This window comes from Chinchilla lanigera, unplaced genomic scaffold, assembly GCF_000276665.1.
Source record: "Chinchilla lanigera isolate Chin_1 unplaced genomic scaffold, ChiLan1.0 scaffold00034, whole genome shotgun sequence".
Lineage (NCBI taxonomy): Eukaryota > Metazoa > Chordata > Mammalia > Rodentia > Chinchillidae > Chinchilla > Chinchilla lanigera.
Window position 1 is genome coordinate 11,202,000 of NW_004955435.1, and position 13,042 is coordinate 11,215,041.

General features: G+C 39.1%; 1 protein-coding gene and 1 long non-coding RNA gene across 9 annotated transcripts in view; one reads left to right on the forward strand and one right to left on the reverse strand.

The window, feature by feature from the left end:
* The window catches only part of Ntng1 (netrin G1), a 323,535-nt gene that overhangs the window by 278,443 nt on the left and 32,050 nt on the right, over positions 1-13,042 (forward strand). Inside the window, exon 6 of one of the 4 annotated variants that reach the window (XM_005388820.1) lies at positions 821-955. The exons of the other annotated variants lie outside the window; for them this stretch is intronic. Within the exon in view, the coding sequence (XP_005388877.1) occupies positions 821-955 (135 nt within the window). The remainder of the gene's footprint in view (positions 1-820; positions 956-13,042) is intronic. 4 annotated transcript variants of the gene reach the window in all.
* Positions 1-13,042, reverse strand: part of LOC106149015 — a 61,958-nt gene that overhangs the window by 39,324 nt on the left and 9,592 nt on the right. Inside the window, exon 1 of one of the 5 annotated variants that reach the window (XR_001234898.1) lies at positions 12,190-12,326. The exons of the other annotated variants lie outside the window; for them this stretch is intronic. This is a non-coding gene — a long non-coding RNA (uncharacterized LOC106149015). Of the gene's footprint in view, positions 1-12,189; positions 12,327-13,042 lie in introns of those variants that run through there. 5 annotated transcript variants of the gene reach the window in all.

Here is a 13,042-nt window from a genome sequence, read left to right on the forward strand (position 1 = left end):
CAGCTAATGGAAGCCTAAGAAATTCTCAGTTCTAGTTCAAGCTTTAGATACTACAGAGCTCCAGAAGTAAAACTATCCTATAAAAGTATGTGTAAGGAATCAAGAAAATACTGTTTACTTTTTATTATGCAAAGCTGTACTGTCCTGCCAAGCAGACATTATAATAAACACCCTAAATTATATCTATGTTGAAACTTATTTAGGATTACAAAACATGTTTTTCTTTCATGGCTGTTAATGCAGGCTGCATAAAAGCTATATTGCCTGGCCTCTCAGTGCAATATCAAAGAGCTCATCACAAAACAGTAGGTACATAAATAAGTTAAGGCACCATCCCGAATCATAAAGCAAAACTATCTTTGAATAAGCAAAGTGCATCCATACTGCGCTTTTTAAATGTTCAGCAGTTCTCAGATATTGAGTTTAACCGATAAACCCATTTGAATAATTTAAAACAGATTTTTACACTGATGGTATATTGATTTATCCTTGAAATACAAACTTCTCCTGGTGTTCATTAAACCATCTAAAACTGACCTAGCAAATGGAATCTCCATTATGATCTATTGCCAGTGAAAAGCATGATGTCTTATTTCCATGCAAGTTTTCGGTTGATTTCCTCCCATATCATAAAATTGATATGGTGGAAGAGTGGGCAGATAAATAAATGGTCCTGAAGTAGACGTATTTGCCAAAGCATTTCATTAAAGGACGTCTTTCTTTAAGTAAGTGTTACATTTAAGTAAGTGACGCTCCTGTGTTGTTAACCTATAAACCATGTGGACCTGTCTCCAGCTTGTATGTTGTCTTGTTTCTACAGAGTGTTATTGTAACCCTTTGGGCTCAATCCATGACCGTTGTAATGGCTCAGGATTTTGTGAGTGTAAGACTGGAACGACAGGGCCTAAGTGTGATGAGTGTCTGCCGGGAAATTCCTGGCACTACGGCTGTCAACGTAAGTAACTCTGGGAGCTGCCCTCTGCCTGCTGCAGCATGGCTGACTCTGCTTGTGTAGGCCGGTGCCGTGCGTGCAGCTTCTCAGAGCAGAAAAAGGCCCAAACCACTGACAAGCTCTAAAGGCTACTTAGTGCCCTAGCCTAAGTATCAGAAAGCAATCCATCAGCTGTCCAGCTGGCTTCTGTGAAGCTCATCTCAGCTCCACGTGACAGCTGGCAGAACTTATATTGAAATATTGTATGAAGATCCATGTACCTGGCCAGACCATAAATTAAGTGGCACCATAGGGACCCAGCTTGGAAATCCTCACCACAAAATGAAGGGTGATGTATATGTGGTTAATATATTTCTTGAACTGAAAGCTACCCTGGAGCTCTAGAGTTCATAAATTCCATGATATCTACATAACTTATTACCACATTTGCTATGGTACCATCTCTGAAACTTAACCAAAAAACTGAAGGTAATAAATCTAATGGATATCTGAATGCCAACTTAAAATAAATAACAAAAATCAATATTGATTTTAAGCCTTGCAGGGGAGGCACCGTGTAAAAACTCTTAGACAGCTGCCATTTGCTTCAGCTTCATTTCTCCAGAGATTATCAGGTCTTCTTAAAAAGCTTGTCAAGGGAGGTCGCATGTCCGTGTGTACACAGAACGGGAATTTTAAAATCCAAGCAGACACTCCCTCCTGTCCACTGTAACCTTTTCTGCTTTTTCAATTCTGCACTAACTTTCCATTCCATCTATACATAGGTAACTTACTAATAGTAAATAACCACAAGATATGTCCTCTGTATTACAGCATACGACTAGATAAATGTGCAAGCCACATGTGTCATTTTTGATGTATTGTTATCCAAGCTAAAAAAGTAAAAATAGGGGCTGGGGATTTAGGTCAGCGGCACAGTGCCTGCCTGGCAAGCGCAAGATTGTAAGTTCAATTCCTGGTACCGGAAAAATACCCCCCTCAAAAAAAAAAAAAAAAAAAAACAGTAAAAAGAAACCAGAAAAAATATACATTAACAACTTACCCTATTTAACCCCAAACACATAAAATGATAACTTCAATATAATTTATACCAAGGTTGTTAGAGATACACCCTCCACTTGTTTAATAGTCTTTGGAAGCAGATTTGTGTTTTATGTCTACAGAAGAGCTCTCGTTCTTCTCTCTTGCTTTCCCTGAGTTGAACCCACCCTGGCTTGGCCACATTAGTGGCACAGATATTAACCTGGCAGCAGAAACCAACACCAGGAAGACAAGCAGTGGTAGACTGGGGCTGAAACTGGCTTTGGCAGTGACGTGCTGGGAGTAAGCGAATACTTAGGTAAACACCGCTAAAGAGCAACCATAGTAGATTTCAGAAAGAGCCTGGACATTCCAGACCCAGGGCTGCAGTACCCTGAGAGCACTTGCAAAGAGCACTGTGAGGAACTGCAGTCCAAAACTGATCCAGTTACTAACACCACTGCTTCCATCCTAGGAGTGGAACAAAGTGAGTGTGCTGTTTAAATGGGTTCTGGGTTTGAATCTAGACCTGGGATCAAATCCTATCTCCATCCCTTAGTTCCTGTAAGACTTAGGGGAAGTTGCCTGGACTCTCTAAACCTACTTTTTCACGTAAAAACAAGGAAAATAAAATGAGCTAACACATATGATAATTGGGGAAATTGTTAGCAAAGACTGCACAAGAACACATATCAAGGGCTGGGGATATAGCTCAGAGGCACAAGGTCCTGAGTTCCATTCCAGTACCCCTCCCAAAAAAACCCGTATCAAAAACATTTATTTTATAATACTAGCACAGAATTGGCAGCAAGATAGGCCTTTATTGAAGTTATCAAACTGTAGGCCTACAGGATTCTAAAAAGCCCCTTGGTTAAAGACAGGACTGATATAGACAGACTGAGGCAAAAATGACCTGGAAACTCACTGTGTGGCTTCAGCTGTGGAAATTAAAGAACTCCGGGATCATCAGTGACCTTTCTTCCTGTAGGGCTACCAACCCCTAGCCTCACAAGTATAAACTAGTCTTTCTGAACAAACAAGTGATGCACTTGAAAACCATCAGGATGAATGGTCTATAGCTAGTACAGAGCAAATAACCCATGAAAGAAAACAGAAATAAAAAAGGCTTCGAAGAGGCCTGGCAGAATCAAAATTAGTGCTGAGGTTCTCCAGAGGAGAATGAGACATTAAGTAAGAGGATTTTTTAAAACATCTCTTTAGAAGTCAGAAAAAAGGCAATAGCAGAGTCCTAGAGAATAAAGCTGAATTTTCTGAAGAGAAGCAGCACTAAATAGATCGTATAAAACATGAAGGGTTAACCCTTGCTGCTAGTACCAAAGAGACTGTGCATAGTCTTTTGGATTTGGGGGTTCATAGGTCAGAAACTGCCACATGTAGAGCGGATGAGGCTGATGAGCAGATATTTTGTGTTCCTAGAGGATATGCACAAGACATGTTGCAAAGTCCTGTGTTGTTTGTTGTAGCCACTAACAGCTCCTCTTTTTAACCAAACTTATGTCGATGTTAATGGCGTTTTCAGAACAACTCATAGTCTGCATATTTGCATCAACTTTTAAAAATCAGTGGTGTACTAAATGCGATATGGGGAAAGAGCTATAGGATATCAAGAACTAAGTGCACAAATCTCAAAGGAGACTGAGATTTGGTTGCTTGGTCATGTCCTCTCACTTCATAATATGGGTTCGTAAGAGGGATCAAACGTAGAGTATCAGGAACAGGGAAACATGTATAAAAGGAGGTTCAACGGCCTAATCAATAGGACTTTTAATCTGTAATTAAAAGAAGTATCTGGGAAATACCCTGATACAACTGCCAAGCCAGATATTGTGGCATCCTACAGAATAAACACACACACACACACACGTGTGTATATGCACAAACGCACTCACAATAAAAAAACTAGTCTTTTTCAGATGTTAGATAAGACAAAGTCTGGAGAATAAAACTTCGTGGCTTAGATATACTACTTTGCTAAAAATATACAATAACTATATTAAATTTCTACTGCTCCTATAACAAGTTACCAAAAATGCATTGGCTTTCAACACCGTGCATTTCAGTGCTTAGGGGTCAATAAGCATCATAATGGAAGACCCTTCTGCTGGCTAGAGAGGAGCATCTGTCTTCTGGCCTTCGCTTATGTCTAGAGGTCTCCTTGCATTCCTTCACTTGCACCCTCCTCCCCCATCTTCAAAGCCAGTAACTTTCCAGTTCTTTGTGCCTTTTCTCCACCACCATGTCACAGCTTTCTCTGACTCCCACTAAGAAAGAGTCTCTATTTTTCTGTGGGATTCTGGGATTGAACCCAGGGTAGCACACATGCTAGGCAAATGTCCTGTTGAGCTACATCTCGGCATCTCCAATTCTAAATCCTACACAGATAGGCTAGGGTAATCTGTGCATCTCAAGGTCTTTAAGTGAGTCACATGGCTAAAAATCTCTTTGCCTCCTAGGTAACAGGTTCTAGGGAGAAGGCTGTCACACCTGTGAAGAACCCTTTTATACCATGTGCTCCAATAATCATCTAAAGCATCAGCCTTTAACGGCAGGGATAAATATGAGGGTGTCACGGAGATGGAATGCAATTTATCCCTGGAATAAAGATATGCAAGGGTGAAATGTACTCTGAGGAAATATGTAATAGCATTAAAACAGAGAGACATAAGTCAAAAAGTAGACTTGTAGTATCAACTAGAAGGTAAGACAGTGAAGTATTTTTCAGACAAGCTGAACACCATGTAGAAAAGGCATTGTGAGAGTTTAAGGATTTGGAGGACATATTATCCAATGGGAAATTATTTAAATGTTCTGTAATCTTCCAAAATGAGGGAATCAAACTATCAAGATACTTGCTAAGAGAGATGTCCTGCTAAAATTGTTTGGTGAGAATTTCTTCACAATGGAGTAGTCCATTGACCTAGGAGAGCCACTCAGGGACAGTGTAGATGCCGTTATCATAAAAGAAGTAAATGCTACCAAAATCTTAAGATATATTGTCCCAGACCTGAAGAAAAAGTTTAAATATTTATGACCAAAAGGTATAATCTCAGATTGTCCTTTAAGGTCTGCATGTGTATGCAGACACACACATGCATGTGCGTGCATGCACACACACACAATAAAAGGACAAATTCTCCCAATAGACTACCAAGAACATGTAAAACATCAAAATTAACAAATTTAACAATCCAACAGCCAAATTTCTGAGGTTTTAATAAGCATTAATTTAATCCCTACTATGGGCTGGTCACTGCTGCAAATTCTCCTAAATATAAATTGCAAAAATACAGATGGTAGAGAGCTACATGAACAGAGATTCAAGTGACAAAGATGTGGAACTGCTAGACAACACCCAAATTTAATTCTAGATGTCAGTACGATATGAGTGGCAAAGAAGCCAGGATAATTTCAGACCGAACAAAGAACAAAGGAATTTATAATCCCACTGAAGCATGCCCTGAGCAGCCCATATCAAGCCTTGCCCTTGGAAACCTGTTAAATGCAGAGGACAGTGATGCAGGTATTCTCAGGTGAAAGAGTTGGAGGTGGTTGGTAAACACATAGTTGGGCATCTTCCAGATGTCAGACAGTATTTGGAGGGCCATGGTGTATCAAGTAGATCGGTTGGTTCAGGAAGATAGATAGATAGAGGGTCATCCCTAAAAGAACTCTTTCCTCTAGCGGTTGGAGAGTACAGTGTGGGGTGAACTGGGTAGTGATAAGTTCCCCACGTTTGGAAAAGTTCAGACAGAGGCTGAATAGGCCCCTGTTGATGATGCTTCTGAAGAATTTGGGCATAAATGGAAAGTTGCGTGAAAAGCCCTCTGGGATGCCTTCAACCTTCCAAGTCTGACTTTAACACATGCCCGCAGAGCTAAGGAAAGGCACCATGGAAACGCCTAACTCAGTTTTTGTTTTGTCCCCACAGTTTAGAATTTTTAGAAAAATCTTCTGTTCTCTAATAACGCTTTACCCAAGATATCACACTCTCATACTTATAGCTACCCAGGTTTCATCTTACAAAATTCAGGTATGAAAGTTGTATACTTCTGTTTATTCCAGAGGTCTTCTTTTATTATAGTTCAGGGTGAACGATCTCCTTCCTGTGGTTCTCTCTTCTTATTTTTTGTTTGTTTTTTTCTTTTAGATCCTTTTCTTTATAATAGGTTTTTGTGGTATATAATGTTTTCATCGCTGGTGGGAAGTTGGTGCATAACACATCTTAATTTCTTTTTTCATCCCCTTTCCCTGTCTCCTTCCCCGTTCTATCCACCTCTTGATCTTCTTTTTTTTGGATGTGAGATAAACTTTTTCGGGCCTGACAACTTGTGATCACGAAGATATTAAAGCAACGTTTCCAATTGCTTCTGTGAGATGAAGATTATACCCTCCTGGACAAATACTTTGAACCTAACTTGTAATTTTTCAATTGCCTGTAGTTGCTGTCTCTTCCAATTTGCAGTGTTACATTAAAATGTCCAGTTCACATTACACCAGCTGACCTCTCATGTTGAGTCCAGTGACAGACAGCGTGTCACTTAAAGGAGCGTGTGTCTGTGAGGCTTCGGAGCGCTTGCAGTCCCAGACTTATGATTTCAGCCGTTTAGCTCTTTTATCTCTACCACTAAAAGTTGATCTCATCAGTAAAATGAATAGCATCATTGAATGCAAGCTTTTAATTTCTTTGCTAGCAACTAGAGCACCGGTATTAGCTCTTTTGCTGAGCACTGTATACACGACAGGGATGAATGCTAAGTACTCAGAGAGGGCCCTTGGTGCTGCTGCTCTGCAGCTTGCAGTGGGAGAAGGCGGTGATCTTTGAACACAGCCAGCCAGAGCCTCCCATAGGTAATTGAGAAATGAAAATATTAGGAGGACAGAAGACAGGAAGTGGTGATTTGTCAGCATTACAAACATGCTGGGTAGTCTTCCAAGAGGGAAAGACTCATTGTGCCAACAGGAAGGGCAGACACCCGGGTTGCCCCACTTGTGAAATTTCTGGATTGAGGAGGAAGCTGCCACATCACACAGTGATGTTGGTGCTGCAGGTCATGGCTTTCAAGCTGCGGGTTTTTTTTCCTTTGATTCTAAACTTTAATTTGGGATTGTTAGAAAAAGTCCTCCAGGTTTAATATGTCAGGGACCTGGTGCCACCTTTGAGTGGGAGGACAGGGTGTCCAGACTTATGCTGTAGAAAATGCTGGAACTTTCTACATACTAATGGCTCTATTCAGAGAAATCAGAGGAGGCAGAGACTGACAAAGCTGGCGTACTGCAGGATGAGTTCTTCAGAAGGCCCCCCACAGTAGGCTCATACCCTAAGTACATTCAAACCCTGATGCTCATGAATTGCTAAAGCGCCACATAAGATGAATACAGATAGTGCACACACCAGCCAGCAATTCCAGCACCTCCTAGCATTCTGAGCCTTACATGCTGGCCTGCTAGTAAGCTCTCCGGGGCTCTTTCTGACCAGCGATGTCCCTCAGCTCTGCTCTAGAGGACACTGGTCATATTTACTTGGAAATCCATGCTAATTTCTCCCTTTATTTGAAGAGAACATTGAGAACTATCCAAGCTTAACAGTGAAGAGTGTGTAAAATGTCAAAGCTTTTGAAAAGATACGGGCAAAATTTCTTCTACTAGTCCCCTACATTGGATGCAGCAGCCTGGTGCTATCTGATAGCAAGATGGTCAAGAGGCCAAGTAGAAATAGAGTATGTGAAGCTCTTGCCTTACTTTAGAAAGAATGTACATGAATTTCACCTTTAGCCATTCTTTCCATACCAATGACTACATGTATGAATTTGTATTAGTGACAGTGAATATAAAAATCTAAAGCTGCATATAGAAAGATAAAGTCTAAGGAAGAAAATCAGCCCAAATGTAAGGCAGCCAACCCCCGTGAAACTTGTAGAAGAAATTTTTGTTGAAGGTGAGCGATCACTTTCCAGCACCTATCAGAACAGAATTTTTGGATAAAGCAGTCGAGGATAGATCATTGTGGGAAGTTCTTGGTAATTAAATTCTAAGGAGCAACATAGTAGGGAGAAAACGAGGCTGAGATCTGGAGTCGGGGATGTTACTTCTGGGTAACTGTGACCATCTCCCTAAAGAATGAGTACTTAACCTAAATTTAGCCTGAGCCTTCTCCTTGCTGCCCCTTCTGTAAAATCCTAACCAGACTTGTGTTCTAAAGCTTCTTCCCAATAGAAACTCTGATCCTGAAATCTCACAAATGGTCTGAGCTGTTTGCATATGGCCCAGTTTCTGAGAAATCATAGCTATTATTCTAGATGTCAGAAGCATTTATGCATTATCTCCTTCCACAAGAGACATAAGATCTTCCTCATCTTATAGACAGCAAAACTGAGATTTTTAAAGAGGGCGATTCCCCAACTCAAAAACCTGATTAATGGCACAGCAATAGTTACTGATATTTATCGTTGGTCATGTTTGCTGTAGCATTTTATAGGATTCTGTCATTTTTACTTTGCAGATGGAGACAGAAGCTTTGATGATTTATTCCAAGGATATGCAAACTTTTTTCTGCAAAGGGCCAGATAGTCCCTATTTTCGGCTCTGTGAGCCATACGGCCTGTGTCATAACTCAGCTCTGCTGCAGTGCAAAATCAGCCACAGACCACATTAACAGAAGTCACATGAGTGTGGCTCTTTCTGATAAAGTATTATTAATGGCAGTAGAAATTTGAATTTTCTATGATGTTCACATGCGAAGAAATATACTTCTTCTACTTTTACTTCATTTAAAAAATGTAAAACCTACCCTAAATTCATAGACCACCGTAAACAGGAGGCAGGTTGAATTTGGCCTGTAGAACACAGCTTGATTCATTTCCAACTTACCCAGCGGTTAGAAATGAAGAAACAGAGGAGCTATTAAGTAAATGGAGAGAATATGGAGCAGAAGTCAGGAGAGATCATAAGAAAAAAAGTACATTTCATTAAAATCTTGACATGGGTGTCACAGGGAGTTGTTGTAATTGGTTCATATTTGCAAGGCCCTAGCTGACCTTAAAAGAATGTTAGGATTATAAGAAACATGAAGGCTTTGACCATTTAATTTTCAGAACAAGATCACAGACATAGTCGGGGCCAACTGTTTAAAGGCTTTAAGGGCCAGTCAAGCCAATTTAGCATCAATTTAGGAATCAGCAATTAATGAAAGAGAAGTCAAGGTGGCCATAACACGATCAGGACTGCTTGTGTTGGCGTGAGAAATCGCTGTGTTGCGTTCTGCAGGAAAAGCCTGTCACCTTGAATATCAGCAGCAAGCTCTCCTAAGAATTATAGTAAGAGGAGACTACGACACCAAAGGCGAAGGAAAAAATACACGCAGAACACGTTGAGAATGTAGATTTTGTTTCCTACCACTGCCTTTAATAATGGAAGTAATTACTCTGAGTAAGTGCAGGCCAGTTCTGTGGACCTCTACCCTTCCTGCCCCAATTCTCTTTGAAGTGTGAATGAGCCTATTAAACCTAGAGCGCTCTTGACTCCCTACAAGAATAATGTCACAGCCCATCTGGATTTAAATGCATATATGCTTTTCATCCCATCTTTGTCACTCTTTCTGTTTTTAAGAATTGAGTTCAGCCTTCAGTTATCCATTGCTGCAAGGCAGGGAGCAGAGGGCTGTGTGAATGGAGAGCAGTTGAAGCTGATTGTGGTGGTGTAAATTCCAACGCAGTTGGGTTTCGTCTCAAACAGACATTGTGTCCCACCTCAGGCTCTGACTCATGCTCGTAGTTAGTGGTCCAGATCATTCAGAGAAGGTCTGGTGTTCACTTTTAAAGTAGGAACAATAGCTAAAGTGTATTTTTCAACAACACTGGTTCTCCTATTCTGAAAAGCTATAAAATTAGCATTGTATAGTATAGTTTTCCTGAGCTATAACTCTCTTGAAAAAAGTGGGCATGTATCTCAGAGTTGAAACACTACAAAAATGATAAACTATTGGTGTAATTCATCTTTTTAATTAATATTGTTAACCTGCTAGTAATTACTTAGTGCACAGGTTAATTTGTATTCACTGTCATGAAAATCTATATGTGGGCCACTACCTTATTCACGTGGATTTTTGAACACAAAAATGCAGTTTGGACATTTACGGGAGGGCTTGCTCCAGAACAGTCTGGCGATTTATTAGAGACGTGAGTGAGAAGCCACAGTCGCTGCATGTGCTATGATGTTGCTGACTCAGCCTTTTAGAGGCCCTATCTAAAAAAAATATTCTTTCCTAAGATACTCCACCCCTGTTCTTTCTAATTAAAATTAAAATTAAATTGCTGAATTTGCAACAACGATGCTAAGCTATACACGGACACAAGGTATGCATTCCAACTAAATACATCAGGCCTTCAAATTTTTGAAGTAGTAATTCTACTAAAGACTGTCCAGAGTTTTGTCATGGAAGAATTTGTGCTTCACTTGATAGAAATGTCTAATAAAGCACGAGTAAGTCAACCATGTCCAACACATTCCTTCATGTACAACAAATGAGATCAGATCCTACTCCACAGGAAACCTATGTCCTTCGTATCATCTTTGTGACTAAATTTAATGTAACCAAGGTGATAGGAGGAGCTCCCTAAATATAATCTTACTCATTCTTTTGAAGTCCCCACTCTGACAAAGTTGTCCAAATCATTCATTGTTTATTCAGTAATTTCATTTATTTATCAATTCATTAATTCACACAATCACTTGTTGAACAAATTTTGAAGTCCTAGTGTGTACCAGAATTATGCAAAACTGTGACATCAAAAGACAAATAAAATGTGTCTGCCCTCCAAGGGCTGACAGTTCAAAAGGGATTTCAAGTTCATCATACCTCACCCTTGTTGAGACCTAAGAACACTAACTTCTAGTACCAATTTTCTAGCTTTCTCTTCTGATTTTAAGTGTTTGTGACCTAAACCATTAGAATGTTCTGAGTTGTGACTTTAAAGATATTCTAGTTGAGGTACTCAAAAAGATGAGTCATAGATTAACTCTCCTTATTACTATTTAATAACAATGACAAAAGTTGCTATTTATCCAAGTTTACCATATGCCAGCCAACTCATTCGTAACCTACAAAACACCATTAATGCTTATTGTCATTTTATAGCTGTTCAACAGAGGCCCAAAGAAACTAGGTAACTGGTAATAAGTCAGGTGTGTCTTTCCAAGGACTTCCAAATGTGACCTTCCACCGGGAGCTGCAGCATTGCTAGAAAACTTGTTAGAAATGCAGAATCTCAGCCTGTACCACAGACCTGCTGATGGGATTTTTGACAAGAGCTCCAGGTTCTGATGTACATTAAAGTTTAAAAAACAGAGGTCCAGGTAATGACTGGGCTTTTCACCTAGAACAAGCTGACTTTTTCTGAGGTGCTTATTTGTTTATTTTTACTCACTTTTTGCTCATAGGATAACGGTAGTTAGGAAGTCCAGGGCAAATGTATAACTTGGAAAAATTCAGCTAAACGGTAGGAGTCCATTCAGTATCTCACACCATCAGTTTTTATTGGCATGTATCATACAAATCCCAATCATATTAAAATAAGGAAAATCATGAAAACTTAAATAAGTAATCTGTTTGTTTTCTTTTATCCCTACAATTTAAAAGTGGTTAATATGTGATATGTTAATACAAAATATTTTAATGTAGTATATTGCATTTTGTTATGAATATATCAAGAGGAAATACAAAGTGAGCTCCAAAAGATAAACTTTTATTGGGCACATGAAGTAGAACATAAAATTTGATGGCAATTATCATTTAATCTACTCATGTTTAGGAACATATTGAGAGAAACGCATAACTCAGTTAATTGTTATGAATTATTAATTGCTCATTTGAAAAGCGATGAGCAGAACTGCACTTGTTGAAAAACCTTCCTTCTCAGTGGCTGTAACCTTTGTGTCATTGGTTTTACGAGAACAAAAGGGAAAGAATGACAGCAAGATTCTAATCATCCAGAACTAGAAAGTGACAAGACAGTGAACATCTCAGTGACTATATAAAGGTTAATTGAGATTGAAATGAAATAGCTGGCTCTGGCCCCAGTTCAGCATACCTAAGTGAGGTTCTCCGGGTGGGCCCTAGGCATCTCTAGTCTACAAAATTCCCCAGGTGGTTATAATATGCAGCCAAGATTGAGAGCTACATATTTTGTAATTATACTTACTCAGAAAGATTGAATCCAGCCGCAGATTGACTCTTGATATTCAGAATCTCAAGTGAGTGGCAAGCTAGTCTCCATTTGCCATCCCTATTTAGAGGTGGAGGTGAGAGGGTGCCGAACTAGTGCCCACGCCACCCCAGACCTGGACTGTAATCAGCTTTGTAAAGATGTTTTCGCTGGATGGTAAACGATTGCTGACCCAACAGGCTAAAATTAAGAATATGTCTGGATTTAAAGACACCAGATTTAAATAACTTCCTCTTCCTCAAAAAATCAATATTATGTGTTTCTTCTATAGGATAAAAAAAAACCTTCAAAAAGTGGAAGGTTTTTTTTATTAGCTAAATCCAGGAAATTATTGCTTAGTGTCAGCAGCATAACTGCTTTATAATTGATTTTTCTGAGGAGAACTGAAAATTTCAGCCACCTTAATTTCCATTATCTTGACATGCATGATTAGCATTATGCTGAAATATATTTTACCAAGTTTCTAATTACCATTTTTAAAATTAACTCCCTGGGTACGTAGTTGTCTTGATAAAATCTTTCTAAGATAGTCAAGGCAGAGCATACATAAAGAAAAATATGTAGGTGCTTTACTCCTGTTAATACTTATTCTCCATTTTTACAAATTTCTGTTTGTGTTCAAGTACATTTTTAAAAATGAAAAGCACTACAAAAATACAACAGTATCTGTTAATTTTTCTTTTTAATTTTTATCTAAAGAAGTAACAGTATGGAAAAATGACAGAATCTTAAAACCAATCAAGCAAAATGTAATATTCACAACCTCAGCTAATGTACTTGAATTCTTATCCAACCAATGAACTGTAGAGGTTTTATTCTTTTTTTTTTT